At 51.9% G+C, this 27,922-nt stretch overlaps 11 protein-coding genes across 11 annotated transcripts; 4 read left to right on the top strand and 7 right to left on the bottom strand.

The window, feature by feature from the left end:
* Positions 1-52: 52 nt before the first annotated feature.
* On the bottom strand, positions 53-7,399 carry KRP23_5935 (Chromodomain-helicase-DNA-binding protein 9; the record flags this gene model as incomplete). The annotated part of the gene is made up of 3 exons (XM_067891062.1): positions 53-6,859; positions 6,946-7,253; positions 7,375-7,399. 3 exons carry the CDS (start codon positions 7,397-7,399, stop codon positions 53-55), a joined length of 7,140 nt encoding a protein of 2,379 aa, XP_067745454.1.
* A 1,483-nt stretch (positions 7,400-8,882) lies between these two features.
* On the bottom strand, positions 8,883-11,048 carry KRP23_5934 (Crinkler effector protein 115; the record flags this gene model as incomplete). Its single annotated transcript, XM_067891061.1, has 2 exons — positions 8,883-9,115; positions 10,100-11,048. The coding sequence occupies 2 exons, from the start codon at positions 11,046-11,048 to the stop codon at positions 8,883-8,885; spliced, it is 1,182 nt and encodes a 393-aa protein (XP_067745453.1).
* A 162-nt stretch (positions 11,049-11,210) lies between these two features.
* Positions 11,211-13,483, bottom strand: KRP23_5933 (Histidine--tRNA ligase; the record flags this gene model as incomplete). Its single annotated transcript, XM_067891060.1, has 13 exons — positions 11,211-11,354; positions 11,421-11,489; positions 11,555-11,620; positions 11,698-11,925; positions 12,017-12,094; positions 12,177-12,288; positions 12,367-12,444; positions 12,533-12,665; positions 12,731-12,777; positions 12,854-12,932; positions 13,009-13,072; positions 13,140-13,214; positions 13,292-13,483. 13 exons carry the CDS (start codon positions 13,481-13,483, stop codon positions 11,211-11,213), a joined length of 1,365 nt encoding a protein of 454 aa, XP_067745452.1.
* A 109-nt stretch (positions 13,484-13,592) lies between these two features.
* On the top strand, positions 13,593-14,940 carry KRP23_5932 (uncharacterized protein; the record flags this gene model as incomplete). Its single annotated transcript, XM_067891059.1, has 5 exons — positions 13,593-13,919; positions 13,990-14,439; positions 14,523-14,601; positions 14,671-14,747; positions 14,821-14,940. 5 exons carry the CDS (start codon positions 13,593-13,595, stop codon positions 14,938-14,940), a joined length of 1,053 nt encoding a protein of 350 aa, XP_067745451.1.
* A 182-nt stretch (positions 14,941-15,122) lies between these two features.
* KRP23_5931 (putative ankyrin repeat domain-containing protein 30B-like) lies at positions 15,123-17,400 on the bottom strand (the record flags this gene model as incomplete). Its single annotated transcript, XM_067891058.1, has 6 exons — positions 15,123-15,401; positions 15,472-15,724; positions 15,795-15,848; positions 15,921-16,309; positions 16,389-16,617; positions 16,709-17,400. The coding sequence occupies 6 exons, from the start codon at positions 17,398-17,400 to the stop codon at positions 15,123-15,125; spliced, it is 1,896 nt and encodes a 631-aa protein (XP_067745450.1).
* Positions 17,401-18,206: 806 nt separating this feature from the next.
* On the top strand, positions 18,207-18,968 carry KRP23_5930 (uncharacterized protein; the record flags this gene model as incomplete). Its single annotated transcript, XM_067891057.1, has 1 exon — positions 18,207-18,968. The coding sequence occupies one exon, from the start codon at positions 18,207-18,209 to the stop codon at positions 18,966-18,968; it is 762 nt and encodes a 253-aa protein (XP_067745449.1).
* Positions 18,969-19,127: 159 nt separating this feature from the next.
* On the top strand, positions 19,128-22,574 carry KRP23_5929 (WD repeat-containing protein 6; the record flags this gene model as incomplete). The annotated part of the gene is made up of 1 exon (XM_067891055.1): positions 19,128-22,574. The coding sequence occupies one exon, from the start codon at positions 19,128-19,130 to the stop codon at positions 22,572-22,574; it is 3,447 nt and encodes a 1,148-aa protein (XP_067745448.1).
* A 194-nt stretch (positions 22,575-22,768) lies between these two features.
* Positions 22,769-23,491, bottom strand: KRP23_5928 (Autophagy-related protein 8; the record flags this gene model as incomplete). The annotated part of the gene is made up of 5 exons (XM_067891054.1): positions 22,769-22,845; positions 22,931-23,014; positions 23,093-23,264; positions 23,327-23,382; positions 23,461-23,491. The coding sequence occupies 5 exons, from the start codon at positions 23,489-23,491 to the stop codon at positions 22,769-22,771; spliced, it is 420 nt and encodes a 139-aa protein (XP_067745447.1).
* A 56-nt stretch (positions 23,492-23,547) lies between these two features.
* Positions 23,548-24,628, bottom strand: KRP23_5927 (uncharacterized protein; the record flags this gene model as incomplete). Its single annotated transcript, XM_067891053.1, has 4 exons — positions 23,548-23,553; positions 23,858-23,888; positions 24,093-24,272; positions 24,483-24,628. The coding sequence occupies 4 exons, from the start codon at positions 24,626-24,628 to the stop codon at positions 23,548-23,550; spliced, it is 363 nt and encodes a 120-aa protein (XP_067745446.1).
* Positions 24,629-25,108: 480 nt separating this feature from the next.
* KRP23_5926 (Ras-like GTP-binding protein YPT1) lies at positions 25,109-26,037 on the top strand (the record flags this gene model as incomplete). The annotated part of the gene is made up of 5 exons (XM_067891052.1): positions 25,109-25,122; positions 25,193-25,313; positions 25,410-25,457; positions 25,546-25,685; positions 25,755-26,037. 5 exons carry the CDS (start codon positions 25,109-25,111, stop codon positions 26,035-26,037), a joined length of 606 nt encoding a protein of 201 aa, XP_067745445.1.
* Positions 26,038-26,477: 440 nt separating this feature from the next.
* On the bottom strand, positions 26,478-27,425 carry KRP23_5925 (DNA repair protein REV1; the record flags this gene model as incomplete). The annotated part of the gene is made up of 7 exons (XM_067891051.1): positions 26,478-26,605; positions 26,669-26,696; positions 26,755-26,833; positions 26,908-26,952; positions 27,036-27,079; positions 27,142-27,182; positions 27,260-27,425. 7 exons carry the CDS (start codon positions 27,423-27,425, stop codon positions 26,478-26,480), a joined length of 531 nt encoding a protein of 176 aa, XP_067745444.1.
* Between the last annotated feature and the right edge of the window lie 497 nt (positions 27,426-27,922).

Here is a 27,922-nt window from a genome sequence, read left to right as displayed (position 1 = left end):
GCGTCAAGATTAATCGCTCGCAAGTGTCAATTGCCATATATTCCTTGCCTACCTACTCGTCCGTGGAGACGTCGCTGTCCGAGTCGGCGTCCATGTGCGGCGAAATCGTGTGGGGCGTGCCGTTCGCCTTGGGGCGAGACTTATTCCGGGGCATACTCAAGCGATTCTTCTTCGGCTTCTTTCGTTTCGGTGTAGAGGCCGATTCGTCATCGCCAGTACCGACGCTGTCCGCCTTGACGTTGCTCGTCTTCTTTGACGTCGCCTTCGCAATCTTCGTAGCAGAATCCTTCGAACTGATCGACTTGGGCTTAGCCACCGCCTTCTTTGATGCTGGAGCTGCTGACTTCGTCTTGGTAGCGGGCACGTGGGTAGGCGTCTGCGGCTTTGCAGCAGCCGAGCCATCGCAGACGCTACAGACCCACATCTTACCTTTACGGGCTGCGTGGCGCTCAGACATCTGAACGCACTTAGGGTGAAACTTGGTGCTGCACGACGAGCATACCAGTGTGAGCGCCGGGTCCTGCTCATCGTTGGCATCACACACGCATACACGCGTCGGTTCCTTCCGCGCAGCAGCATGCGGCTTGCAGTACAATGCGTACGTAGTGCCGTCGATCTCGCCGCCACTCTCTACAGCACAACGCAAGTGGTAATTGCGTCGGCATTTAGCCACGACGCATCCCACGGTAGCACCAAACTTGTGGCAACTGGTACATTTGAGTTGTCGCCCGCGCTTGATAGCCTTGGGCAAGTTCATGATGAGACCATCAGCTTTCACGTACACCTCAGGCGAGTGCACAGCACAGTTCAAATGCACATGCACGGACTCGTTGGGCTTCTCGGCATATTTCAAACGAACTGGAGCCTCGATGAACGGTCCCTCAAGAGCCATGTCAGCAGTTGCAGCACCCGTCGAGTCGGCGCTTGCACCAGTTGTTGCTCCCTTTTTGGCTGACGGCGCAAGTTGCAACGAGCCTTGACCATCAGTACCCCCTCCCATAACGTTCCCGCGGTGGCATAACGCACAAACTTTGGGCTGCGTAGACTTGGACTTGCCTGGTGCGTCCGATGAATACGATTTGCTTTTCTTCGACCCAGAAGTACTTGCCCTTTTCAGGGATGGTGCACGCTTGCGCTTGCCATTCGACTTCTCATCTTCCTTGTCAAGTGGAATCTCCTCGGGAACTTCTAATCGTTGCTGAGCGGCTGCTGCAGCGAGTGCTGCGCCAGCGCGATGTGTTGATCGAGGCTCAGTCATGTTTCCAGCGGCAGCTTGGGGTGGTTTCATTCCGACTAAATGGCTCGCACAAATCATCAGGTTCTTCGATAACCGAATAAACTTGTCTGATGATGGGATGCAATCTGGGTGGAAGGCTTGTGAGCAGTGGATGCAGCTCACAACAGCCATATTGGCATCACTTTTCTTCTCGCTTTTGGCGGCACTTTCTTTCTGCGAGCAGGCATGGCAAAAATGACTCGGGCAACGGAATCGCTTCTTGCCCACCCACTCCACGCGCGAGTTCTTTGCTAGGCAGCCCTTATGGTAAAACCTACCACATTTGGCTACTGAGCATTGCGTAACTCCAAACTCGACGCCCATTTCACCGACTTGCTTGCAAATCAAGCACATGTGACGTCCTTCAGCGCAATCTGGGCACAGCCATTGCTCGTCGTTCGGCTCGTCTTTCATACCTACACACTCGAGATGGAACGAGCGGTGGCACGGACCATCGCAAAGCAAAATCAGACCGCCGTCACCGCAAAGAGTACACAAGTCATCACTGTCGTTAATGGCACCAGCTTGGAAAAGAGCAGTCGGGGGCTTCGCGTTGCCGTCGGTACCCGGATGTTTTGGAGGGCGCCCGCGCTGTCTGCTTCCTTTCTTCTTGACAGGGGTGTCGCCGTAGGCTTCATCATCGGTGCTTGCAGCTCTGCTACCCGATGGTGTGCTTCTCCGTTTCCGTTTCTTCTTCGGGGTATCAAAGTCTTCATACTGGTACATATTCGTCCGCGACGGTTGTAGTCGACAGCTTCGCACACGTGACTTCTCCAGCTTCGATAAATATCCCTTGACAAGATCAATCTGTTCGTTGGAAAATTCGTCTCGGCATTTCGAGCTCACAGTACTCAACACCTGAATGGCAATGTCGTATTCGTGTTGGATATCTCGACCACCCACACGGCCATCGTCAGAATTGTTGCTTGAACTCATCTCGGCAACAAGACTGGTGAGAGCAATGTCCAAGTTGCTGATAAACTTGATCTTTGACTGGCGAGAATTCAAGGCGCTACCATCTTCCAGCTTCAGACTCAGCATCTCTACCGACACGGCCCCGGGAAGAACTTTTTCCCAGAAGTTCGGGTCGTCAACTGAAAGCTCCCCAGTCGACCCCTCAGCTACAAAGGACGAACGATCTACTGCCATACCGCCGAGTGACTTCCGCTTTCGTGACGCCATTGGCGACCTCTTCTGTCTTGGAGACGCCATGCCCGCCGTATCGCCGTCAGTACCCTTGGATGCGCCCCCTACCACCATGACACGCGCATTTTCTTTCAAAATGGTCTCAATATCACGGTCAGCAAACTCTTTAGACGCAGTATCGTCCTCCTCCATCAGCGCATATGCTCCGCGCTTCAGCAACTCTACGAGCTGATCTGCTGACGGCTTTGCGATCTGTGAACTCTCACTGAAGGATGCCGTACCCAGCACCGCATGTTCTAGTCCAAGCTTTTGCGACGCGCGATCAAACATTTCGCTTTCGTAAGTGTTGCGGGTCACCAGGCGATAGATTTGTACACTCTTTTTCTGACCGATACGGTGGCAACGCGATTGAGCCTGCAAGTCATTCATCGGGTTCCAGTCACTGTCAAAGATAATCACTGTGTCAGCTGCAATGAGGTTGATGCCTACACCACCAGCTTTCGTGCTCAGCAAAAACACAAAAGATTTCGAGTGTGGTCTAGAAAAGCGGTCGATCGCACTCTGACGAACGCTTCCGCTGGTAGAGCCGTCCAAACGCTCATAAACGAACGAGTTCGCTTCACAGTAGCGCTCCAGCAAATCTAACTGCTTCAGGAACTGGCTGAAAATCAAAATCTTGTGGCCATCCCGCTTCAACTTGGGCATCAATTTCGATACAAGCACCATTTTGCCAGAGCACTCAATTGTCTTTTCCATCACTTGTGCTGGTGTAGGGCGGTCGCCAAGTTCTTCTAGTTCTCGCTCTTCGACGCCCTTAATGAGGAACGGGTGATTGCAGCACTTGCGCAATTGAAGCTGAATGTTGTTTAGCGTGGGTAAGCCATTCTTGGTGCCACGGTACAAGAAGCTCTTATTCTTGTCGTAGATAGCTCTGTAATACTGCTTCTGCAAAGTCGTCAGCTCCACAGAGATAATTGTTTCTTCCTTCGGCGGGATGCTTTTTTCGACATCTTCCTTGACGCGTCTCAAAATGTATGGAGCTAACAACTGCTGAAGTTTGACGACTTGCTCCTGTGAATGCAGCTTTCCAAAGTTCGCGTTGAAGTCTTCTAGGCTTGCGAACTTAACTGGCTCCAGGTAGTTTAGCAAAACCCAGAGTTCCTGTGTGTTGTTTTGCAAAGGCGTACCTGTCAGTAATATCTTGCGATCAACATGGAGCACACGCATCATCTTCAGCACCCGAGATCCAGCACTCTTCAATCGGTGTGCCTCATCCACCACCACCAAGCGCCAATGAATGTGCTCAAACTCTTCGAAATCCGCTAAAATAGTCTCAAACGTCGTCAGCAGGATGTGGAACTTGAAGATTGAATTGCCCAAGCCCGGATAATACCATTCCTGATCACGGATAACTGCCCGCATGTCTTTAGCAGTAAACTTGGTCGTGCGATCTCCAATGTCGTGATACACACATACATTGAGATCGGTCCAGCTTTCAATTTCACGCCGCCAGTGTTGAATCGTAGAGAGGGGAACGACAATCAAATATGGCCCGCGAACGGACTCCTCCGACCTCATGTGTTCAATAAGTGACACGATTTGAACCGTCTTACCCAGCCCCATCTCGTCAGCTAAGATGCAGGATCGCTGGGCCTTGATGCATGAAACCATCCAGTTCAAGCCTTCGACCTGGTAAGAACGCAACGTGCGGCCACCTTTGTAAGTTGGTGACTGCTCATACGGCACGAACTCATTCACGTCTCCATGGTTAGGAGTGCCTGCGCGCTTGCCGTGTGATCCTCCAGTTGAGCTGCTGCGCTCCGGGAGGAAACTAGCGAAGTGCTCGTGGGGATCAATGCTGTTGTCGACGACACCCGCATAAAGATGTTGCATAGGACCGCTTGGCGCAATGTAGTTGGAATGCTGCATCAACGTCTGCGTTGAAGCTGATGATGCCACTCCTGGCTCTGCAATTCCCACTTTGAGCATCCGCTTATACTTGTTGTAGCTGTAGTTTGCGTATTTGGAGCTTTCTGGCACTGGGTCATCGGGAACTTCTTCTACCCGAGTCATCGTTACTTGCTTTGCTCGGCAGTACGGGGGGTACGTGAACGCCGGTCGAGGGGAATGGAAGTGGAATAGAATGTTGTTGGGGGACCCACTAATTAATCCGACGACATCCTTAAACGAAAGGCCGGCCACCGAGATGTTGTTCACAGCTACAAGCACGTCACCGATCAAGATGGCGCCCGACGCCTGTGCAGGGCCGATCATACCATTCGCCAACATCTGGAACCCCAAAACCGAAACACTGTTGGCGCTGCTGATACCAAGACGCATACCAAGGCCGAAGGGCGACCGCCCCAGGATAACGCAGTACTCTGTGAAGGCTGTAAGCGCACCAAAAGCTGTCGCTGGATAAGTAGAGTCATATCTAACTTCAGCGCTGACGGTTTCCAGTTTGGTTGGGTATCCAAGAGCCACGTGCTCCACCATTGAACTGAGCATTTCAGCAACCTCTTCATCTGCTTTCTTTTTGTGGCCTCCAGCCTCATCCTCTTCATCGTCATCATTATCCAGGGTAAGAATGCCTGGGTAAAGAGCAGGTCGGTTCTCATATTCCATTTCAGCATCAAAGTCAGCATCGTCATCAGACGATTCCCCATCTTCATCCGAGTAATCCTCATCATCGTCCTCCTTGGCAGTCTTGGGTTTCTTCAGGTACTGCTTCGAGGTCACATACGCGTTTGTATAAACACCGCACTGCTTGAGAACATCTTTGTCGGGTGTGTGATTGTTCAGCAAACAGTGAAATGCAAAAAGTTGTGCCTTCACTTGCTCCGCCATGTGTAGTTTTTGATATGCCCCACTTCCGTAAACCCCTCCAGCAGCTTTAATACTACGGCTACAACCGCCATCATGTCCAAATCCCAAAGTGCAAAAGCGATCTTTGTCACAGCACTTCTTTCCACTCGTGCTACTAGCTAATGCATACTGGTGTCGTTTAGCGCAGCACGGCAACTGACAGGTGGACTCGCGAATCTCTTTTGCACTAGGCACGCGACTGAACTTGAAATACCGCTGGATCTGTTCATCGTCACCAATATCCTCCGGGCGCTCCCACGTTGAAAATCGAACGGACAGGCCAACCCACTTGACCAGGAAAAATGTTGCAGCTCGATCTTTCGCGTTGATTGAATCCAAGCTCTTTGATCCGCTGGCTCCTTTAGGACTGCGTTTTGACGTTTTCTTGTTAAATTTGCCATCTCCACCGGTCAGCTCCGTAATAATGTTCGGGATATGCACCATTGCCGTCTTCTCGTCTTTGTGGCCATCGTTGGGAGTACCGGTAGGGGTTTCATGGCATGCTGTACCATCTGATGGAACGGTCTCAACTAGTTTTGAGTTGTTTTGAGCTGTGTTTTGCTTCGCTCTGTCCATTTTCTCAATAAATTTTGTGCGCACTCGACAGTACCCACAAAACCACTCCCCTTCGGGCAGCTTGGTGATATTAGGAGTGGCGCAATGCATGTGAACCTCAGCATCGCATCGATCACAGAGCAAGAGCTCCTCACTGTGGTCATTATTTCCGCACACGCAACAACCTGTTTGCCAGGGAGCCCACACATCGTAAAAATCTTCGGCTTCTGCACGAAATTGTTTCTGCAATTGTTGGTCTTTCTCATAGTCTCCTGTAGGTGGAAGTTTCAGCCACGCCGACGGAGAAAGAATCCAATCATACAGCCACTTCTCAAAGCATCGTAACAGCTCGTCCGCAATTCGCCATATATCTGAGCCCTCTGCATTGTACTTTTTGCAGTTGTGAAACACCAGTCGCACGTCTGAGGCAAATAATGACAAGGCCGATGGTCCAATGTAGTAACTTTCCCGACCAATTCGAGTGAGAATAGTTCCGAGGTCCATAGGATTTGTGATGAAATTGAGGTAGTCAGGAATCTCTTCGACATCTACAGGGTGCTTGAAGATATCACCGCCGGGTTCCTTCGTCAATTTCGTCGCGATGCCTGTCATGCGCTCCGACAGAACGTCAGCATTATCCATCAGTAAGTAATCTGTCACGCGTGGGAATTTAGGCACGTAGGGCAATTGATTTCGACGCTTTTCAATCTGCTCGTCCAAGTGGTCTGCCGGGTCGACTTTGTGATTCAAAATCTTCTCTACGGTCAGCTTGTTCGCCTCCAGGTCGTCCACTTCATCAAGTGGTTGGTACCCATCGCGCCTCAATTTCCGATCGTACACGTGAACACGATGAAACTTCTGGTATCCTTCAGGAATGAAGAGTTCCAACTCATCGAACGTGAGCCAGTATAGATGCAAGTACGAGCGGCCAAGGAACTTGCACAAGTACTCAACCAGCCCAGACGACTCATTCATGCGTCGTCCAACAATCTGGTCCAGTTGTGGATACCCCACATCCTACAAACAGCCGCAGCATGCATCAGTAAGAACATCGACCCACTACTTCAACTTGCACCACCAGCAACAGCGCAGGCGGAACGTACTGCTCGCAGCTGATAGTCGAGTTGCTGTGCGCGCTTTTTCTTGTCTGCAATTGCGGCTTCTTCCCCCTCCGAGACGTCGTCGTCCTCCACGTATTTCACCTTCTTCGTACGGCGCTTACGACGCTCACTACCCACACTCTTCACCTGTTCTTGCTCTTGGCTTTCAGCCGCTACCTGATCATTTGTCTCATCAGTAGCAGAGCGTACAGGGCTCGCTTCAGGCTCATCAACCAGGATCTGCTCCGTAGCTGCGACTCGGGCCAGCGAAGCTGCGAGGGTTTCCTGCTGGATGTTTGCCGGCGCCAAGACTGTCAACACAAAGCAACCAATCAAGCCGCCGTTAGAGTAATTTTATCCACTTCGTCGCTTGAAGAACAAGCCAAATCAAGTGTACGAAGGGCGACCTCTGTCACTTCTCTTGGAACGTACCGGCCTCGGAGATGCCGCTGTCCATGGGGAGCGACGTGTACACGACCAGTCGGCGCTCCAGTCGCTTGTCTGAGGCTCACGCGGCCGTCGATTCCGCCTGGCGCCCACGCTCTTCTCGCTTTGACTGCGCGCAGTCAAACCAATAAATGGCAGTCGCAGGAATGGCACTCGAAGTTTGTATGCTGCAATTCATGAATTGGTCCCGCCTAAGTACGAAGTGCCGCGTTGAAAATGGCTCCACTTGCTGCATCACCTTGACTTGCTGGACGTGCAGCAAGGTGTATGCATATATGTATCGTCAGCTTTGCTGTCATTAGGTATGGATAAGATTTGGAGCGCCTACACGTAATTCGCCAGGGTAGGAATGCAGTGGAGATCACACAACGAGTCAAAGATGCGATGACCTGCATCGTAATACTTTGAAGTATTCAATACGTATTGTACCAGCGCGTGTTGCTAGTCGCACGTGTTGACGTGCGTTTGTTTTCGCTTGGATGAATGCAGTACGATCACGATATGATCGCGCCACACTTGCCTTCATTTATAATATAAATACGACTACATATTATGTAGTTCCCCCTGCTCCAGTAACTGCAATGCTCAACGCTTTAGATGTCTTGATTCTGCCGCGATGTCGTGAATAAAATGCTTTTGTGATGAAGACAAAAGCGCAAAGCAAGTAATGCTTCTCCAAGTCTCCACCAGCGTCCCGTAGATCCCAAAATGGCTAACAACGTGTCCTCATCATTCATTTGCCGGCGAATCGTGAGAATCGTTGTGCGATCATGAGCATAGCTACAACCTTGTCCAGCCGTTCCTACACAATCTGCTCGTCCAGCGCACTTGGGCGATGATCAAGAATCCTACCGGTAGTATTCTGTGGCTTGATGGAGTTATCGCGAGTCGCAGCTTCTGCACCCGAAACCTACTCATCTTCGTTTCTATCTGCATATAGTATTAGCCATCCAGAAGCTGCATGAAGTTGTGCGTCTTTGCTACCCAGTTACTGGACGATTCAAAATGCCTGAGCTTGACTAGCAGAAGAAACGGCGTTTGGCGATTGCCTACGCGCAGCACTCCGAGATGGTGTGCAAATATGAAGAGGAGATGCTAGTTATATCTGCTTGAGGTGAAAAATCCCCTGCATCATTGCAAGCACTCTATTTAGTTTGACGTTCCCTATCTCGATTCGCTGTGTGCTTATTGTATTTCTCAAGCGCGCACTGCTCAGCTATAATTGAACATAATGTAGCCACTGTAGCTCGTTGGTTGCCATCCTTGTTGTACGTCAGTTACATCAGTGAGTCACTAGTGCAAGTCATCACCAACGCGGTGCCCCATCGTCAGTGTCACCAAGTTACCAAGTTTATGTCCCATTCCATCCTTGATCCTGACACCGTCATCGCGCTTGACTGTGTGGAAGGCATGTACTCCCGTGTCAACTTTATTTTGCAGAACCGAGTCACCTCGATAAGCAAATGCGTAATGTTATCTTTTCTGCATTATGCTCAAGCTATCCTGGCATGCAGGGATCTCCGCAAGAAATTGAGCGGGTCGTAGCAGCACACCATAAAATCGTCCGGAGCGGGAGCGTTGCTCAACGTAAACCGTTTACACGTCCTGGCGTCGGGGCCCACTACGACAAGCACGCGAGGGATATCGTTGGGGATGCTCTCGTTAGCATCAAGCCCTTTGTTCAGCTTCTTCCAGACACCATGCTCAAACGATTTCTTGTCCCTAACTGTTGTGGCGATTAAGGCAATAATGGTCTCTTTCGCGTTACTCCCCCGCAAAACGGCCTCGCACACCACTACCGCATCGATAACGGGGAAAGTGGGGCAGTCGGGATGCCAATACGTTCCTGGAGTAAGCATCGATAGGTGCTTGAAGCACTCGTCAAGCGTTTTTCCTTCGCATTCAACAGCTCGATCGTGCAGCTCAATTCGGTCGTATCTTTGATTTGAGCTCGAAGGATCAAAGTTCACCACAACATTCACCATCTGGACAGGGGCTCTCTTCCTGGACTGATTAACAGCAGCGTGGAAGCACTGTTCATAGGCTGCACCCGAAAATCCAGCGTTGAGCGTTTGAGAGAGTTCATAGTGACCTAAACACGTATCCATGCCCATAAAGCGTCCAATACGCTTATATGCATACCCCGAATCCATCGGGTAAACCCAATTGCGAACCCCCAAGTAGTGATCTTCGTTGTCTGAGTCTATGACGTAATGTCCATACTGCTCAAGTTCCAAGTCGATCGTCTGTGCCTTGCTCGTCAATCCACATATCTCATCTATTCTGTCCTTGACATCGTCGCGATTTCTGCAGAAATCGCGGAGATTCCCACCACTGTAGAAGTACTGGGCATCGACAAGGTCAATAACAGCTTCTTGGCCCTTCTGATCAAACCCAGTTGACCTCTTCCACTCGTCTATCGTCGATTTGGCATAGTGTAGCAGATCACCATACCGCCATGAGGGCAACACCACCAAAAACAAGGAATCATTGCCTTCGTAGTCCGCAGACGTTGCCAGGAGTTGGTACGGAAAGAAGCCAAACCGCCGGCCTACTTCTACTTCAGAATACCCGTCGATGAGTATTAAAGAGCCTTGAAATTCCTTTCTGTCAAAAAGTGACGAGATCTTAGCCGCCGGGAGGTTTGTCTTCCGGATGCAAGTGCAGCTTTCTCCATTGAGGAAAACGACTGAACTCGCTTCAGAAAAACCCTTCAAACGACGCACGACGAGAACTTTTCGCTTCTCGACAAATGCCAAGTAGAAGCTTAATAGCGCGACAAAGCACGACTTGCCAACGCCCAGAGAACCCGTAAGTACAATCCTCATTTTCCGCTTAGAAAGCAGTCGCATGACTAGTCCCCACAGCATCACCTCCTCTCTGCGGATAAAATACGATGATGGAAATCCTCCATATCCTTTCCAAAACTCACTCAGGCCAGACGTCGTTATAAGATTGTGTCCAGTCTGCGTGCTCTTCCCCAAGACATCAAATAGGGCGGCCAGTTCTTCCTTCGCAATTTCCATCGTCTCAACATCTCCATTCGATCGCTTCCTCTTGCCGGTAATGTCTGCAATCACCTCAATATCCGAGGTCTTCATGGGTGCTGGAATCAAAATATGGACGGCGTCTGTATCACGGTCTTCGAAAATTGCAGCCAATCGACTCATGGACGCCAGGTGTCCTCTGTCCAGTAAGGGCATCGCCGGCTCTGTATCTCCGTTCTCAATGTCCTTTACTTCCATCTCCGACAGCCATTGACCATTCTCTTTCTTCGCTAGGAACAGGCGCAGCTGAGCAGCGTTGAAGTCTCCGAAGATTTCCACGGCCTCATTCTTGATCGTCTTCTGCAGCTCCCAGACACGGTCGGTCCCCTTGACGACCACAGGAAAAGCCGTCCCGACCATCCCGACGATCAGGCACCAAATTTCCAGGTCTTGGGGTACCTGTGGCTCCTGGCGCTTCGAATAATGGTGGGGCTCTGGTTGAGTCTCCATCTCCACCCGCTGCTCAAGAGGCTCCTGGCGCTTCGGAGAATCTTGGGGCTCTGGTGGGGTCTCCATCTCCACCTCCTGCTCAAGAAGCTTCGAAGGCTCTTGGGGTTCCAGTGGAGCTTCGTCCAGCTCCTGAGACTCTTGTGGTTCCGGGGAAGTCTCCATGGGGTCCTTTTGTCAAATTTCAAATCAGTGGCGAAAATCGACCGATATTCGAAAATGTAGAAAAAAGATAAAAAGTAAAAAAAATCGAAGTGGTTGTCGTCTATTGATCGAAGAACTGCACGGGAGTTTTCTGCTGTGTTCATCGCTGACAGAGTGGTGCTTTCAGAGGAACTCAAAGCTGTCCAGCTCTTCCATCGACACCTCAGTCTCCCCACGTTTGTCCAGGTTCTTCACCTTCACGCACTGCTGTTCAATCTCAGCTCCGCCTAAAATTATAGCATGCGTGCTTCCGTAGCGCTCAGCAGCCTGTGCCACAAACAATCGGTTAGAGCTAATTCATGGATACCCCACGTAGTTGAATTGTATACTCGCCTTCATCTGCTTCTTCATATTACCACGCCCATGGCAGAAGTGAACCGTTAGGCCGCGTTGACGAAGTGTCTGTGCAATAGACAAGAGAGAATAAACTCAGCAAACACGTCAAATATCCATGCAAGGTGACATACCTGAGCGACACGCATGGCTTCCTGAAGCACGCGGCTCGAACTATCACCAGTAAGAACGGGGACAACCTGCAACATACCAACGAAGCAAAAGCAACTTTAGCCGAACATAATACATCTGCCATGGCCGTACGCATGCAGCGTACCGCTACGGTGAAACTTGTCTTGGTAGGCATCTCTCGAAGTAGATTGAGTCGGTCAACTCCAGCCGCCCAACCCACGCAAGCTGTTGGGGGACCTCCTAGCGACTCTGCTAGCCCATCGTAGCAGCCTCCTGCTAGCACAGCGATACCCCTTCCCATTTCTCCCTCCTGGTTCTCGTCACCTGATAAAGGTTTTTCTACAAACTCGAAGACCGTGTTACTATAGTAGTCCTGTGAGAAATCCAAGCACGGATAATACCATATCGTCAGCAATTTCTTCTTGACATCGAATGCGAGTATACAATCATGTAGAATCTCGTACCAATCCTCTCACAAGGCGTGGATTTCGGTGGTAGCTGATGCCCAAGGCGTCCAAACCATCCAGCACGTTCTCGAAGCGCTTACATGAAGATCATAAAGTAGACAGCGTAAGTATTGCGGCAAGCATACCACTTTAAATATGTGCTTGAAGCAGTTCCTACCGTCCTGGCTTCATCGGAGAGGTAGTCATTGAGCCGCGGCGCATCAACAATAATCTTCTGGTCACACTCACTTTTAGAATCCAAGATTCGCAAGACACTTCCTCTTTCGAGACTAAAACAGTTGTAGAGCAAACTCATTGTTAGTACTCAAACACAAGATAATAGCCCAGGACAGACACAGCTAACGGACCGCTTAATGCTATCCGATGACAGGTCGTCCTTGCACTTGGAAAAGAAATCTTCCAGCGCAGCACGATATCTTGCACGACTGTTTGGAGACCACACCACAAAAAGGTTAGCTTGAAACAAATATCACACCGAATAAGGTACAGAAGCGCGAATGACGCCCTCGACACCTTTCATTATCACCCAGAGAGTTCAACTCCAGCACGACTTTGTCCTTGATACCCAGGGCATCCAATGCGTCAGTAGCCATTGCAATGATCTCAGCGTCGACCGATGGACCCGAAGAGCCCACAAACTCCACACCTGGAAGTTTGCGGTTAATATTCAATTGTTCTTTCACAATAATTACCATTCCCACAGAAACATACCAAATTGCTGGAATTCACGATATCTCCCGCGCTGAGGACGTTCGTACCTGCAGTGCCAACAACACACGTTCAGTGAAGCTCTTTTCGCTGATCTAGCTAACAACGTTACTATCGCTCACGCACCGGAACATGCTGCCCGAATACGAGATCTTCTGCGGCAGCGAGAACAGCATATTGTTGCTAACGAGAGCTCGCATGATACCTACAACAACAAGAACCGCATTCAGTCAAGCAAAAGCTGCCATTGCGATCACGACGCAAGCACCATCGGAACGTACCAGCCGTGCCTTCCGGCCTCAACGTCACACTCTTGCCCGAGTTGTCCTCGAAAGTGTACATCTCCTGCAGTGACAAACGCAGCCAGCCCTATCAGGTACATCTCACTGCAGACTCCTCGTCTGTTACGCACCTTCATGACGATGTCGGAGCCGTCACCCAGTGATCTCGAGAACAGGTCCGTGTACTCTATTAACGGCGTCTGGATCTGCAAGTAAATAACGAACCAATTCGTCAGTGCAACAACCAGAGCAGATACTAAACCAGCGCTTTCTTTACACGCACCGAGCGAAATCCGTAGCGCTCGACGGTACGTTGCAGCACGTCGAGCACCTGGCGATGTTGCTGTGAGTCATCCGCCAGTAAATCTCTGGTGCCTCTCACACGGCTGATGGCCTTCGCCTTAGAGGCCACCGCCAACCAGCGCCGCGAGCGAGACGCGTGCGCACGCGCCGTCCGCGGCCGAAGTCCCCACATTGCTACCCTCACTTTGACAATGAAATGGGAGCATATTGCATCGCAGTTTTAGCCAATCAAATGTCGCCGGCTCATCTGCGGCTGCAACCCACACGCCAAAACGACGCCGATGATGGAGATGAACGCGGAGAAGACGACGACGGCCGCCGCGGTTGAGAGCCCCACCAAGTCCCTAATGGATGCCAATCTGGTGCGCCACACGCGCCGCTGCGATGGCCGCGCAGTGTGCTCCTGCATGCTGCGCGTAGAGAGCGCCTACTTCCACAAGAACTTGGCGGGCAAAGCTGCCGCCAAGAAGCGTCGAGTGGAGAGCGCCGCAGTCGCCGTCAGGATGCGCAAATACGTGAAAGTGACGAACATTCAGGAGATCAGCTTCGAGCTCAAGCTGCGCGTCGCAGCGTTCCTGTCGCCCGTCGCGCTCGGCAGGTTAGGAATGGTGCGTGTAGAAGTCAAGATAGCTAGGTCGTTGTGTGGCGGTGCTGACGTGTGGTGTTCCTTGCTTACAGACGAACAGAACGTTTAAGCGCGACGTGGAGGCTATGGCCAAGCAGGCGACCGGAGAGTTCTTGGCCGAGGCCCAAGTGGAAAACCTACTGAAGCAGGAGAAGCCTAGGGCGAAGGAGTCGTGGTCGGAGTTCATGCACAACCAGATGACGTGTGTGCACAAGCTCTTCGTCTACTACACAGGCTACAAAACAGGTGCGATGAGGCAGCAGTTCCCGCATTGGGCTTTCGGCATTGTCTACGTGAACCCGAACGAGCCGCACCGCATCATCTTGCCGAACACGTGGTCGTTTCATGGACACAACCCGTGGCTTCAGCGGCGCGGCAACGGAAAAGATGGCGAGTGGCAGTTGGTGAAGAAGTACGCGCCAGATAAAGCGCCCACCGATTTCTTGGTACGCGTGAAATCGTGGGCGAGCTCGCTACGACCGGGATCGATGTTAACGATCGCAGTAAGTTGCTGTAAGCTTTCTCTGTTTGTTCTTGATTCATGCTGATGATGCTCGTGCTCTATCGATGATTTTGTTACGAATAGTATCAGAATGCTGGATCAATGGAGCCCGCGTGGTGGGAGGCACAAGCTTGGTACATATGGCGTGGAGATGGCAAACAATGTAAGGATTGACAGCGGTTGCTCCTAGAGATGTGGCAGTACAGCGCTAACGAACTGTGTACTGGTACAGACCCTGCCATCGTGTACGATCCCGATACAAATACTCGCACAGAGGTCCATCCAGACGATCTACTGGAGCACTTCAAGGTATCACTTCCATTTATCGCTGTACACTATCGGTCTCTGATCTTATCACTTCATTACATTTTATTTTGTTCAGGCACACCCACTCCATGTTATCGATGTTTCGACCAAGCCCGGGGCATTATGCCGGCGATGCGCTAGTCAGAACAGGACGTTCAAGTATTGTCATGTTGACAAAGGTCACCCGATGCTGTAGTGTTTATGAACCGAAGTCAAACCAAAGGTAGACGGACGTCAAACAGGTTCACTTTGCAAGCCACCCAACCTCAGATCGCTCAATCGATTCATAGTTACACGCGTAGACCTCATAACATTTGTCTATTAATCCTATCAAAACCTATGCAAAATAAAAACTGCACCTTCAAGGGCTAACCACGCCTACACAGCAATGATCGGTTGCCTACGAGGGCCTGTAAGCTTAGATAGCCCAGTCCTGAACAGACTCCTCTTCTCCTTGGCATTGCCACGTCGGAAGCGAAGCACAAGCGGGCGCTTCGCATCGTTCAGTGCCCACAGCGTGTGCTTCAGGCCTGCGTGCTCAATGTTTGCGTTGCCAATAGCAACAAGGCAATCACCCGGGTTCACAGCTGCCGCTTGACCCTGGCTGCGTCGTACGATGAGACGTGGTGATCTCTTGGAGCCATCAAGCTTGGGTGCCTAAGAGCAAACCAGGAATGACATGGTAAGATATACAGATTGTACTTCCTTAAAAAGGACAGAATCGTACCAGTTGGAGTCCGAGCGGGCCCTTGCGATGAATAGAGATTTCGTACTCGTTGGCTTTGGCGGTTCGCAGTGTTGAAACACTGACGGCACTCATCGCCACGATCTTGTATACGCCAGTAATACTCGTGACAGCTGGATGTTCAGCGACCTCCTGCGCTGTTATCGTTTCATCAGCTGAGAATTCAGCCTCCTCTCCTTCCTCCTCCTCCTCCACCGTAGCCTCACGCACACTCTCATTGATTTCCCGAGCCCGACTACAAGTACAAACAACAGTTCATTGTCAATCCAATGGCACAGCAGCATTATAGCTGGGATGAGACGTACGTTGTGGATCCTCTTCGCACGACGCTGACAGATTTATCCGACTTCGGTGCTGGTCTACAGACAGAAATTCATACTGGCGGTGAGGACAAACTGATGATAACTCATTTGTCTCCCATCTTTGCTTACCTGGCCGAGCTCGACAATGTGCTCGATTTCGTTGCTGATCGTGAGCTCTTTAACTCTTTGAGCACCAAATTGTTGATGCTGCCCATCGACACTGTCGTTCCAGTGTCCAGGTTCTTCACGCACAAGTTACTTTCAGCAACCGATGCCGGGAGCTGAATTGGTGTCGGCTCATATTTCTCGTAAACGATGCGATATAGTGATGGTCGATCCAGCGTCTCCACATCTAACGTAATCGTGCCCACCTCACCAGGAGGAATACTGAAAGTCTTGGATACTTGCAGCCACAGAGCTACCTCAGAGTTCATGTCGACCACACGGATGCGGTCCAGCGGGCTGTGCGAAGCTGGAGCCTGGAATGTGATCTTCATAGGCTTACCAAGGTCACAGTTCTACGAAAAGTAATACCAAGCACAGTTAGTTGTCATGAACTAGTCCAGCATTCATCGGGTGGAACAGCCATCCACATACCGATTTGCACTTGACGCTGTAACCAGTCTTCTCGGCCTGGCGGCGGAAGAATGTCCAGGCCGCACAGACATTTTGTTCATGCTGCAGCTGCTCCGTGTGTTGCAACAGGCTTTTTGCACGTGCCACCTTGGGAATGTTGAAGTCTTCAGGGCCGTATCCATAGGGATTGAACTCTACACGAGCTCCGCGACGAATGAGCTCAGCAGCGACATCGTCGGCACCACTAGCGCTGTATACACACAAATTAAATACAATAAATCGTTAGCAAAAACAAGCAACAAGAGATTCCTCGCATAGTGGCGCCTGTCCATCGACCGTACCAAGCATAGTGCAGACAGCTCCAGCCAAGCTGGTCTGTGTGGTTCATATCGCAGCCGGCGTCCAGCAGGATGATTGCAATGTGCAGACGAGCATCGGTATCACACTTGGAGGCGAGCATGACGAGGTTGCGCTGGCGGCTGTCCAGGTACTGCACCTGCACTCCACGCTCAATGGCAACCTTCACCCCCTCCACCGACCCGATGCGGATAGCGTGCAGCAGCGTCTGCAGCAGCGCTGCCTTCATGAGGCGCGTGATCTGCGTGTTGGACTGCATGGCACGCACTCGCCAACTTTTGGAAGCCAACGGGACAAACGGACGGCGAGTGACAGAACTCGACTCGGCGCTTCTCGCAGTAGCTGGACGTTGCTGCTGCTGCTTCTCCTTCCACGAGTCGTCGCTCGGCGTCTCCAACTCTGGCTCGTCCTGCGTCTTGGTAGCTGCGGGTTTTTCCTCCGTCAGCTGCACGTCTGCGGAGAGGCCCTTCGACTTTTCCTTCAACGTTTCGGTCTCGTCGCTCTCCTTTTCAGCTTCTTCCGGCTCGATCTCAGCTTCCACGCTCTCCACGGAGGCGCGATCTTGTTCGTCTTCGCTCACGGCTTCCTGATCAATGACTGAATCGTACACGCTCGTCGATGTCAAGATGCTCGCGCTTCGACAGTCCTCGACGCCGACCACACTGGCGACAGCCATGGTCGTTTGGGATGGCTTCGGCACGACAGGGGTCCTTTCAGCCACGAAAACTGGTCCGCAGCGAGCGGAAAGAGTTGAGCGCTGCACCTGCCCAACGAACTTGTGGCGGCTGCTGCGGCCAGCGGTAGCGACGCGGATGCAATTTTTTGTACGTTTCCGAGCCAAGGAGTCAGAGCTGTTGAGGACAGATGGACGCGAGGAATGACTGTTGAACAGCATGGTACAATTAAGGGTGCTGCAATGGGTTTGCATTGACATTAGACTTTCGATACAGCATATTGTATTCGTTTTGCACAAGATTTGTTCGCGAGATGGGGTGCACCACATTGGGCTGGGCTGGCCGCACCGATATTCATGATCCTGGAACTGGTGCTGGTCTGCGGAGGCGGTTGTAGCATATCGATTTCTTCTGCGTCCGACAGGTTTCAATCTCCTCAAGGCAGCTAGAGAAATTTGGCGTCTGTACGCTGGTAACGCTACGTGGCTTCAGGTTGGCGACACCAGCGTCCGTTGCAACAGATATTAATACACGTTCTCGTCTTGCAACTTGCAACTTGCAAGTGGTTCGCAATGGCTGCAGCACTTATCCTAACTTAACCTAGATCCGAAAGCCGTAAATGACCAGCCCAAGAATAGCCGATGGGGTAACTCGCTCGCTTGCAAGCACCAACCAAGGATATGCGGATCAGAAAGTGAAGGTGGCCCCGTGCCGATCCTACAATTAGCGCAATGGAGGCCGCGGTACCAATGTTGACTGTGCAATTTGCAAGGTCTGGAACAGGGAGCTCCATCCGACAGTGGGGGCCATGCTTCTCGACGATGAGTGCTTCCACTCGAGCATCACGTGCCGACCGGACAGTCTCAAGCCAAAACTCGTGGTGAAACTGGTCAATGCAAAGCCCAGTCTGCGCATGGGTGATCCGACGAAGTACATCTTGCAGTGCTCACTCGCCGAGACAGGCATCGAGTGGTCGGTCGAGCGTCGCTTCTCCGAATTTCGAGATATGCAAAAGGTGTTGCAAGCCTTCTTCTTGCAGCGCGGCGGAGGCGCTCGACCCCAGTGCTTCGGCTGCGCGTGGTTCGCTCAGTCGTTGCGCGGTTACTGGTTCCCAAGACGGCATCTACTGTGTTCACGCTCGCCCGACGTGATCAGCCAGCGCCAAGTCGCACTCCACCAGTTCGTGCTGATTCTGGCCTCACACACGTTTTCAGCGGTGCCCAAGTGCGTGTCCTGCGCCGACGCCATTTTCCCGCAAGTCCGCGATTTCTTCTTGCGAGGCGCCAGTCTTCCCGACAACCTAGGCTTGAAGAGTCTAGAGCGGACGCTGCGACCTGAAAACTTTTCTCCTGTCTCCGACCCGAGCAAGAGCAAGATCGAATTCCGTAAAGCGCGGTCTGTTTGGAAGGTGCTGCAGATGGAGAAGCCCGTGTACTCCAAGCTCAGCGAGTACCAACAGCAGCGCACCAAGTGCCGGAAACGACATCGATCAGCCAGACCGCCCGTTCCTTTGGAAGAGCGTTGGCGAGTCGCTCTAGAAGCCTCCGACAGCGTCTGCTGCGAGGCGTAGACTACATTCAGTGAACATATATTGTAAATCACAAAGCACATCACTTCAACTTGCACCATTCATGTAGCCATGTGCACCGATCCGTTTATGACCAGCGATAAATTACCATGTAAATTACGGCACAGGTTTGGTTGATTGGCTTGCACACCTTCGTCGACCATGACGATCAAAAAGCAGGATTTCCTCGGCGCGGTGACGCTCGTGGCATTCTCGTCCAATGGGTCTCTACTGTACGTGGGTGTCGGGCCCACGATTTTCCTGTATAGCACCGCCACCGGTGAGCTCCTGGGCGAACACGAAGTGTTGACACGAGGCATTCTGCACGGCTGCGATGTCGTTGAAATTCTGGGCTCCAGCACTGCAAAGGTCGAGTTTGCAGGCGCTTTCTTTGGTCAGAAGCGCGTGTCATGCTTCCATAACCTCCCACAGACTCCTGAAGCTGCGCAGGGGATTGAAGAGTTCGCGGTGCTGGGCAAACCGAAAGTGTTTTGCGACTGGGTGTTTGATGTGCAGCTTCTGGCGGATGAATTTGCGTCGGGGAAGGAGAGCATGAAGATCTTGGTGGCTGTGGGGCTCGCACACAACTTGGTGCAGATTTGGGATCCCGTGCGTAACGATATATTACGCACTGTGCAGTGCGCTGAGCGTTGTATTCTGTACGCGTTGGCATTTCACGGACGCTCGCTCGATGAACTTGTGGTCGCTTCAGGAACGGTCTTCCAGCAGATTCTGCTGTGGAATCCGATGGATAATGGGAGTGAAGAGCCGAACTCAGCCGTGGAGCCGGCGCAACGATTGCATGCTCACGATGGCGTGCTGTTCAAGCTAGCGTGGTCGTCGGATGCGCGCTCTTTGGCTTCTGTCTCAGACGATCGCACTGTACAGCTTTGGTCGAACAATGGCAAAACTACGGCGGAGCAACTCAACTTATCACGCACGTTGAACCGTGCGGAACTGCTTGAGGGTGAATACTCTCCGGTGTTTCGATCCTGGGGTCACACGGCGCGTATTTGGGATGTATCTTTTTGGGAATGCGGCGTGGTGACGGCGAGCGAAGATGGTCTCTGTAAACTATGGGATTTCGACGGCAACTGCGTCGCCACTTTGCAAGGACACATGGGCAGACACGTATGGCGTGCGGGTGTCCACCCTTCGCAAAAGGTGATCGCTACGGGAGGTGGTGATGGCGCTGTAAAACTCTGGGATATCACACGCCAGCTCATGTCCTCTTCCGATGTACCCGGAGCAAGCGACTTGTGTAAGACTATCCGCATCCCTATTACGGCACAATCTACTGCCTCGAAAAAGAAGAAAGGTGGGTCATCATCTCACAGTGTGCGCAACATTGTCCTAAGTTCTCTCGATAGCGGTAATACGGCATTTGTAGCCTCGGAGCACGGCGAGATTTTTCGTCTAGGCCTGCTTTCACTCCAAGCGGAACTCTTCTTTACGATCCCGTCCATCGACAGTGCACCCGTTCATGGACGGACTGGTGGCTTGTCAACATTCTCAATTGATTTTTCGGGGCGATACTTGCTGCTTGGTGACGTAACGGGTCGTGTATGCATCGTTGAGGCGTCCACGGGTAATCTGATAACGTCGTGGACTACACAAACCAATGTTCGGGTCATGAAGATTTGGTGGGAGCAAGAAGACGCTCTTTTCGTTAGTAGTGCTAGTGGAGTTCTCTCTGAATGGAAGCCAATCATCACAGAGGCACGTGAGGATTTGGCATCACTCGCTGTGGCGATGGACCTTGTAGCAACGTTCAAAATCCCAGCGAAGAGCTCACCGTCATCAATCTTGGTGGTTGACAAGTCCGCTACGACGAGGAACGTTATTGGAGGTGATGGCCATGGCAACGTGTATGTGTTCCATCGCTCACTTCTTGCAACGAACAGCGCGGATCAATCGACTGCAGTGCAAATTCCAGCACAAGTGCTCAAAGGTGTCCACGGGCGTGAATTGGTGGCATCACTTCTGTTGTCCCAAGAAAATCATGATGGCAATGGTGTCATGCTATCTGGCGGCCATGATGGCTACATTTGCTCATTTGCTCTAGAAGAAGACGCATATGGAGCGCTGTCAGCTGTACAGGTGGGGCGTGAATCTATCCGGGGGATCTCTACAGTCAAACAACTTTGGTGGAGCCCATCTCTTGGCGGGGAGACAACGCGTGATCTCATGGTGTTTGGTTTCCATGCAGCGCAAGCTGTTCTGCACAACTTTTCTGCGCAATATCGAGTGTTCAACGTTGAATGCGGTGGCTGGCGACGTCCGCACGCGCTTTTCACCGGAGGTGAGGATCAGGACTCGGCATTACCTGATCACACATTTGTGTTCACGCCCCCAGCAACACAGAAGCAGCAGGTGGACATCAAGGTGCATTCGACTCTGTTGAGTGGGGTCGATGCAGCTACAGTCTCGAAGCCTTCTCCAATTTTCTCGAAGTGTTCTCTGCACGATCATCATCACGGCCGAATGACGACGTGCGTAGCCTTCCTTGGAGATGGCCGCCTGGTTACCGCAGCAGAGGACAATAGTCTCATGCTGCACCGCCGCCGCACTCGTAACAGCCAAAACAAAAGCAAAAACTTGCGCTGGACTAGTGTGGCCACTGGAATCGCACACACCACCACTGTGCGAGCGCTTACAACGTTTCAACGCACAAATGAGAATGGCGTCGAAGAGCACTTCATTATCTCGGGTGGTGGAAAGCAACGCCTGAATGTTTGGCTGGTTCGAGGAGGGAACGACTTTCTTCGGCATATCTGCGGCCACGAGCCAGCTGGCGTAGAACAGGATCATCGCATTCTTGGGCTCGCAACTTTTGCTATCCCTTCTGCATCGGGTGCTTATCGACTTGTGACGGCTTGCAACTCCGAGGGGTCTATCCAACTTTTACTGTTGGACGTAAATCATGGCAAGGTTTTCGAGCTGGGGGACTGCCGATCAGCGTCAAGAAAGCCCATTTTGTCCTGCGTTGGCTTTCAGGAAGGCGTTGGTGATGTAATGGTTGCCGGAATAGCAGTTGGCTCCACTGACGGCTTAGTGACGCTCTGGGATTTAAGTTCTCTCCTTGAGGAGATCACTACGCTTCTACGATCAGATGGAGGTGTGGAGCTGTTCCGTGAAAAACTCCAGGAGTTGGTTAGAGGCATGCAACCAAAGGGCAGCTACATGGCGCACGACATGGGCACGAACTGCATCACTCTCGTATCATGCGTGAAAAACGAAAGTGAAGGAGGCCTTCACGTCACTCTTATCAGCGGTGGTGATGACCAGAACTTGTCCCTGCATGAACTTCGCTTCCCGGCGTGTCAAATGCTGTCAGAGACTCAGGTGGTCAATGCTAGCGGCTCAGCTATCAAAACTGTTGCATGCATTGGCGGTCAGGACGTGTTTGCCGCCGGGTACGACCAGCGGGTAAGCAAGTGGAGCATTCACCGTGATGAGAATGGCAGTAGCGTGGAGTGGCGAGGGGCTGCTTTCTCAGAGTGTGCCGACATTGCTGACCTTGCAATCTGGCAAACCTCAGCTTCAGACGAAGTTGTTGTCGTTGGCCAAGGTCTGCAAATGATGCAGTTCCAACGCAACTACATGTGACTAGGGATGCGATAGCGTTAGTTCAGCAATGAATCACACGTGGGGCATCGAGCGAGTGAATAGAATCGCATGCATTTTTCTGGGGGTTTGTTCCTAGGATAATATCCACATCGCCAGCTTTAGAAGAATGGACCAACACGTAGCAGCAAATTCTCGTCGTTTGTGGTTGTTCAGCTTCCTTTCACAGACTTCACCTAGCACTCAATTCCGCGAAGAAACGACTCCTGAATGACCGGCAACACCGCAGCTCTCAGCGTAATGAACACTGCGCCTGCAGCCCACCACCGGAACGACGAGAAAAAATCTTCAACCAAAATCCAGTCCCCGCACGCCGACAACACGCGCGGCCTACTGACCGAAGGTGTTCTCGCCGCTGTAGGTGATGTAGAGGAATCCATCCACGTCCTTCTGTTCTTCGTAAATGTTCGACATCAACGCGGCTGTACAAAACATCGAAAAGGTTAGTGAAACAGAAACAAAACATAGTTTTTACTAAGTTGTTGCGTCGAGAGCTGTACCGGTGGGTGGGAGGACGTTGTTGATGAAGATGAAGATTGCCTTCTCGGGACTCAGTTTGATGCGCTTTCGGATCACGTACACAAACTGGCCGACTGTCAGATCGGCCGGCACCAAGTACTTCTTCTTGTCGATGTCCGGAATGTCGCTGCGGTCCGCCTTCTCACAAATCACCTGCAAATGTCTTGCTGTCAGCTACTGGCATAATCGATAACCATCTAGTGTAAGTTACGCACCGGAATTCGGTCCGGGTACTTGGATCGAATGCGCTGCGCTTCGGCTTGGCGCTTCTCTGCAAAAAGCGGCACCATTAAACGTCGTTCATGCTACCCGTTTGTAACTTCAAGGACCGCAGAGACTTGGTACGTACCGAACGGGTGCTCCTTCTTGAAAGAACTCATCGTTGCAGCAGAAAAGCTGGCTGTGTCTTCTTCTCGCTAGTGTTTCTCCGAGATAGTTACGTCTGCAAAGCCAACAACAACGCAGCGCCTCCAGTCAGTCTCTTTCCCGGTCCCTCCGAACGAAGGGTCGCTGCACACTATTAGCGCCCCCCAAATCGCACGCTGCAACCCCCAATAGACACTAAACCCAAATGCAGCAGTGGTTCGGTCTGCGGCGTAACTCGCGTTCTCTCAGCCCACAGAACGAGTCGAGAGACGCGAGCTGATGCTGCACCGCCACCGCCACACACGCGCACGCATGCACACGTAGGGCACGGCCCAAGAGGCGTAGCGTGGCGAGCGCTGCGCCTCAATCTGGTTACTTGCCTTCGACGTTTCTTCTCGGCTTTCCCACTTTCTTTGTGTGGGGGGAGGAACAAAAAGCTACTACAACCCTAGGCCGGGACAGATAATTTGTAGTGCGAGGGCCACTAATTCGGGCCCCTACGCCTCTTCGCAACGCTAGTATGCTAGGAATTGTAAGGATAAGGTCTTCGAGAAGGGGTACATAATTCACTCTCGAGCTGAAACCAAATTGGCTCGGAGGACGAGAGACCATCACTCTGCAGGTTGAACCATGCAAATGAATCTCGGCGGAATATGCGATGCCAGAGCTCCCAGCGTCAGGTGATATGCTCGACGCAGGGCCTTATGGGTCTTTGTGCGCGTGGTCGCTACGAAAGCAGCAAGATGCGCCGCATGAGGTCGCATCCTGCATGGGTGTTCTCCCTCGTTGTGCGCACTGCAAAACAAGATGGAAAGGGGTTAGCAGACCGATTTGTTTGGATCAGGCCTGCGATGGCGCCGCGCCAAGAATCTCCGGAGGCAGAGTGCAGCTTGCAGCGCGAGAACATGCCGCCGCCATCTTGTGCTGGACGGTATGCGCATATCGCATGTGGTTAACGCTGCAGGCACATACCCGACTCTGCGCGGGGACTGATTTGCCTCTTACCTTGCCGTTGGGGCCCAACTTGGAGCTCTGCCTGCGCAGTGGATCACCACCACCGACTCTTCTGCACGAGTGGAGTCGCCGCACGTCGAGATACAAGGAGTACAATGTGCTGCAGCGCCTGCATCCTGCCGCTTCAACGTAGCCATGTGCCATCACGAAGTGGCAGACACCACACAACGAGCTCGCCACGCTGAGGGCTGCGATTGGTCGAAATGGGTAAAACCTCGCCCAATAAACCTCGGGGAAACGCCTGGGCTTTCTCTGAAGCTTCTCTGGGAACCCAAACCAAACGCAGACTCGACGCGGACCCCGCACTCGACCAAGAACGCCCGGAACGCGCGAGTCGCCTCCTCTCTCTCTGTAGGTGTCGGCGCCAGCTGCGTTGTCTTCCCCCTTGCGTCTCCCCCCTCCCCTCCCCTCCCCCGGACGCTCGCCCAGTCCAGTCCTCGATTCGTCGGCTGGCCGAAGAGGGTGGATCCTCGATCTTTCTTCGGATTTTGGGGCGGCGGACGGGGGCGCAGCAGGGGAGATCATGTAGTGTAAGACCACCCACACTTACTGGGTCGCTGTTTTGTGCTGCAGATTAAGCGCCTTCACCCGCCGCTTCCTCCTCGACATCATCCAACATGAACCCCGAATAGTACGTGCGGAGCTGAGATTTAGCCAGTGGAGAAGCAAGACCCGACTAACGAGGGGGTTGTTCCGTGCAGTGACTACCTGTTCAAGCTGCTGCTGATCGGTGACTCCGGCGTCGGCAAGTCGTGTCTGCTGCTCCGTTTCGCCGACGACACGTACACGGAGAGCTACATCTCGACCATCGGCGTGGACTTTGTCAGTGACCTCCCTCTCTCTCCCTCTATCAGACTGCTGACGAGGGGATCGTGTTCTAACAGGCTTGCTGACTTATACTTATGCTGATTTATTTAGAAAATCCGTACGATCGAGCTGGACGGCAAGACCATCAAGCTCCAGATTGTACGTCTGCGTTCCCCCCCCCCACTTTCCGTGGGTGAGTTTCCTTTAGCAACGACATGCAGCTAACATCTATATTTTACTCTTGTAGTGGGACACGGCCGGCCAGGAGCGTTTCCGCACGATCACTAGCAGTTATTACCGCGGCGCCCATGGTATCATCGTGGTGTACGACGTGACGGATCAGGAGTCGTTCAACAATGTGAAGCAGTGGCTGCACGAGATCGATAGGTGCGTCTCAGCTCTAACTTTGGAAACCTCGCGGAAGGATATTGATTTGTGGCTCGCTGTGATGTCTAGATACGCCTGCGAGAACGTCAACAAGCTGCTGGTTGGTAACAAGAGCGATCTGACAGCCAAACGTGTGGTGAGCACGGACGCCGCCAAGGAGTTTGCCGAGAGCCTAGGCATTGAATTCCTGGAGACCAGTGCGAAGAACGCCGCCAACGTCGAAAAGGCCTTCATGATGATGGCCGCCCAAATCAAGAAGCGCATGGCCAACGCGCCCGTGGCTCCCAAGGCTGGTGTCAAGCTGACGCCCGGCCAGCAAGTTCCGTCCAACGGCGGGTCAAAATGCTGCTAAGCAGTGTCGTTTAGTCCTGTTTGGCTCGAGTCGCGCGCCAGTTGATTTGTCTGCAGTGTAGGTTCGGCATTTTGTGCGCCGAGGCACGAGATGAGAACTGAGCTGTTCCAGTGGCACTCAGGGGTCCAGGACAGGATAAAGATCAACAAGGCTGATGTGCGGCGCGGGCGAATGGCTGTTCGAGGATTCAGTGGTGTTTGGAAAAGGGCGTCAGGCTGCGCTTATTTAGGTCAGCTTTTCACCCTTCTTCTAGCTTTCGCTTTCTCGGTTTTGGCTGAAAGGAACGACAACGAATGCTACTTGGTTAGTTGTGACCCTATACATTGGTATATTCTTTCTCTTTTTACAAGCGGACGTTTGAACTTGTTGTTGCATTCTTCGGTTGTAGCTTTATGCGTATAGGCTGCGGAGATTCATCTGTAGAGCTTTGTGCGAAGCGCTTACTCTTTTTGCGGTGCAGCTCGTGAGAATGCAGCGCGCAGTGAGCTTGCCGCGTGGCCATCCTTGTAGACGAGATATTCGAACTCGTGCTCACGCTTTTTGCGTTTGACAGACTGCAAGATCCATTCTGTGAAATCAAGCGAGCAGTTTGTTTCAGCAATGCTTATAGCATCTAAAAGCAAAGACTTACCTGGGCTCACGAACTTGACCTTAGAGCTCTATCGAATTGGAGATTAGCTTAGACTTACATCAAGGTTATGCAGGAACGATTCCTACCTTCAGTACTTTATCCGCTTTGGACCCGTTCAAGTTGACACCGACCATGTGCGTGACCCGCGTGGCGGTGAGCATGGAACTAATAACCAATATTACACGACGAGTATCCATCAAATGACGCAACCGTCGACACGGTTGGGGCTTCCCACGTACGCAACGTTTCCTCCATGTTCCTGCACCAACTTCGCCAGGTAGTATCTGTATCACACAACGAAAGCGGCATCCAACGTGAGCAGCCAACCCACATGGTACGCTGACAGCCAGCTCTCGCGTAGACGTACGACGACACTTTGCCTGTGCGTCCATTGAACACAATTCGACATCCCTACCAACACGAGACAAAGTCAACCACAGCGTCGCCATCCGCAACAAATGCACCACCTCAACCTTGAAAATGTCCGACTCCACAGTCTGCTCCTTCTCTTTCACTATTGCATGGCAACACCAAGAGCAAAACCTTGTGGGCGCTCACGTTGCAGTTCTCTATACGACCTCCAGCACTTACCACTCATGCTGCCGCCAGGCTGCAATCGCTTCTCCAGGAAGAACTGCTCCCTCTTTTTTCCGGTCCAGCGTCTCCTGGCTTCTTTCTCTTCCTCTCGTTGTCGATCGCTTTTAACGCGCCGCTCATTGCGCGACGTTGGGCCGCTCGGCCCATTCACAGCGAACATCGCTGACAAGAGTTGGTCGAAAGCTGCCGTTATGGTTTCTAATTTCAAAATACAAAAAACGACTTCACGTCCGACTTGTTACATATCACGGTTACAATTGATCGGAGGACCAAATTTATGGTCTTTAGTCCATGCACAAAATATATAGTATTTAGTCCCATCAGGTATTATTATAATACTTGTACCAAATTTACGAGGCATGTACATGTATTCGAGCATGGGAGGACATATCTGCTGAGTGTGTTGTGAGAAGCTTTGAAAAGGCGATCCCGAAGGACCCGGAAGTGATGGTGTAGATACTTAAAAAAATACATGCGCTTTTCAATCTTCCAGTGATGTGTCAGTTGGTATTAGTTTTGTGCAATATTTACTTTTCCGGTTGCATTTTTAGTTTTGGCCAATGGCAGCTGAGATCGTAAAAGGGGTCGAGTTTTTTTGTCTTTATGACCTTTCTACAGATGTATGGAAAATAGATGTTGATGGGGGGTCGAGTTTCA

This window comes from Phytophthora ramorum (genome assembly GCF_020800215.1).
Source record: "Phytophthora ramorum isolate Pr-102 chromosome Unknown Phyram_PR-102_s0005, whole genome shotgun sequence".
NCBI lineage: Eukaryota > Oomycota > Peronosporomycetes > Peronosporales > Peronosporaceae > Phytophthora > Phytophthora ramorum.
Note: the sequence above shows the minus strand (reverse complement) of the source record. Positions and strands in the feature narration are given on the sequence as shown.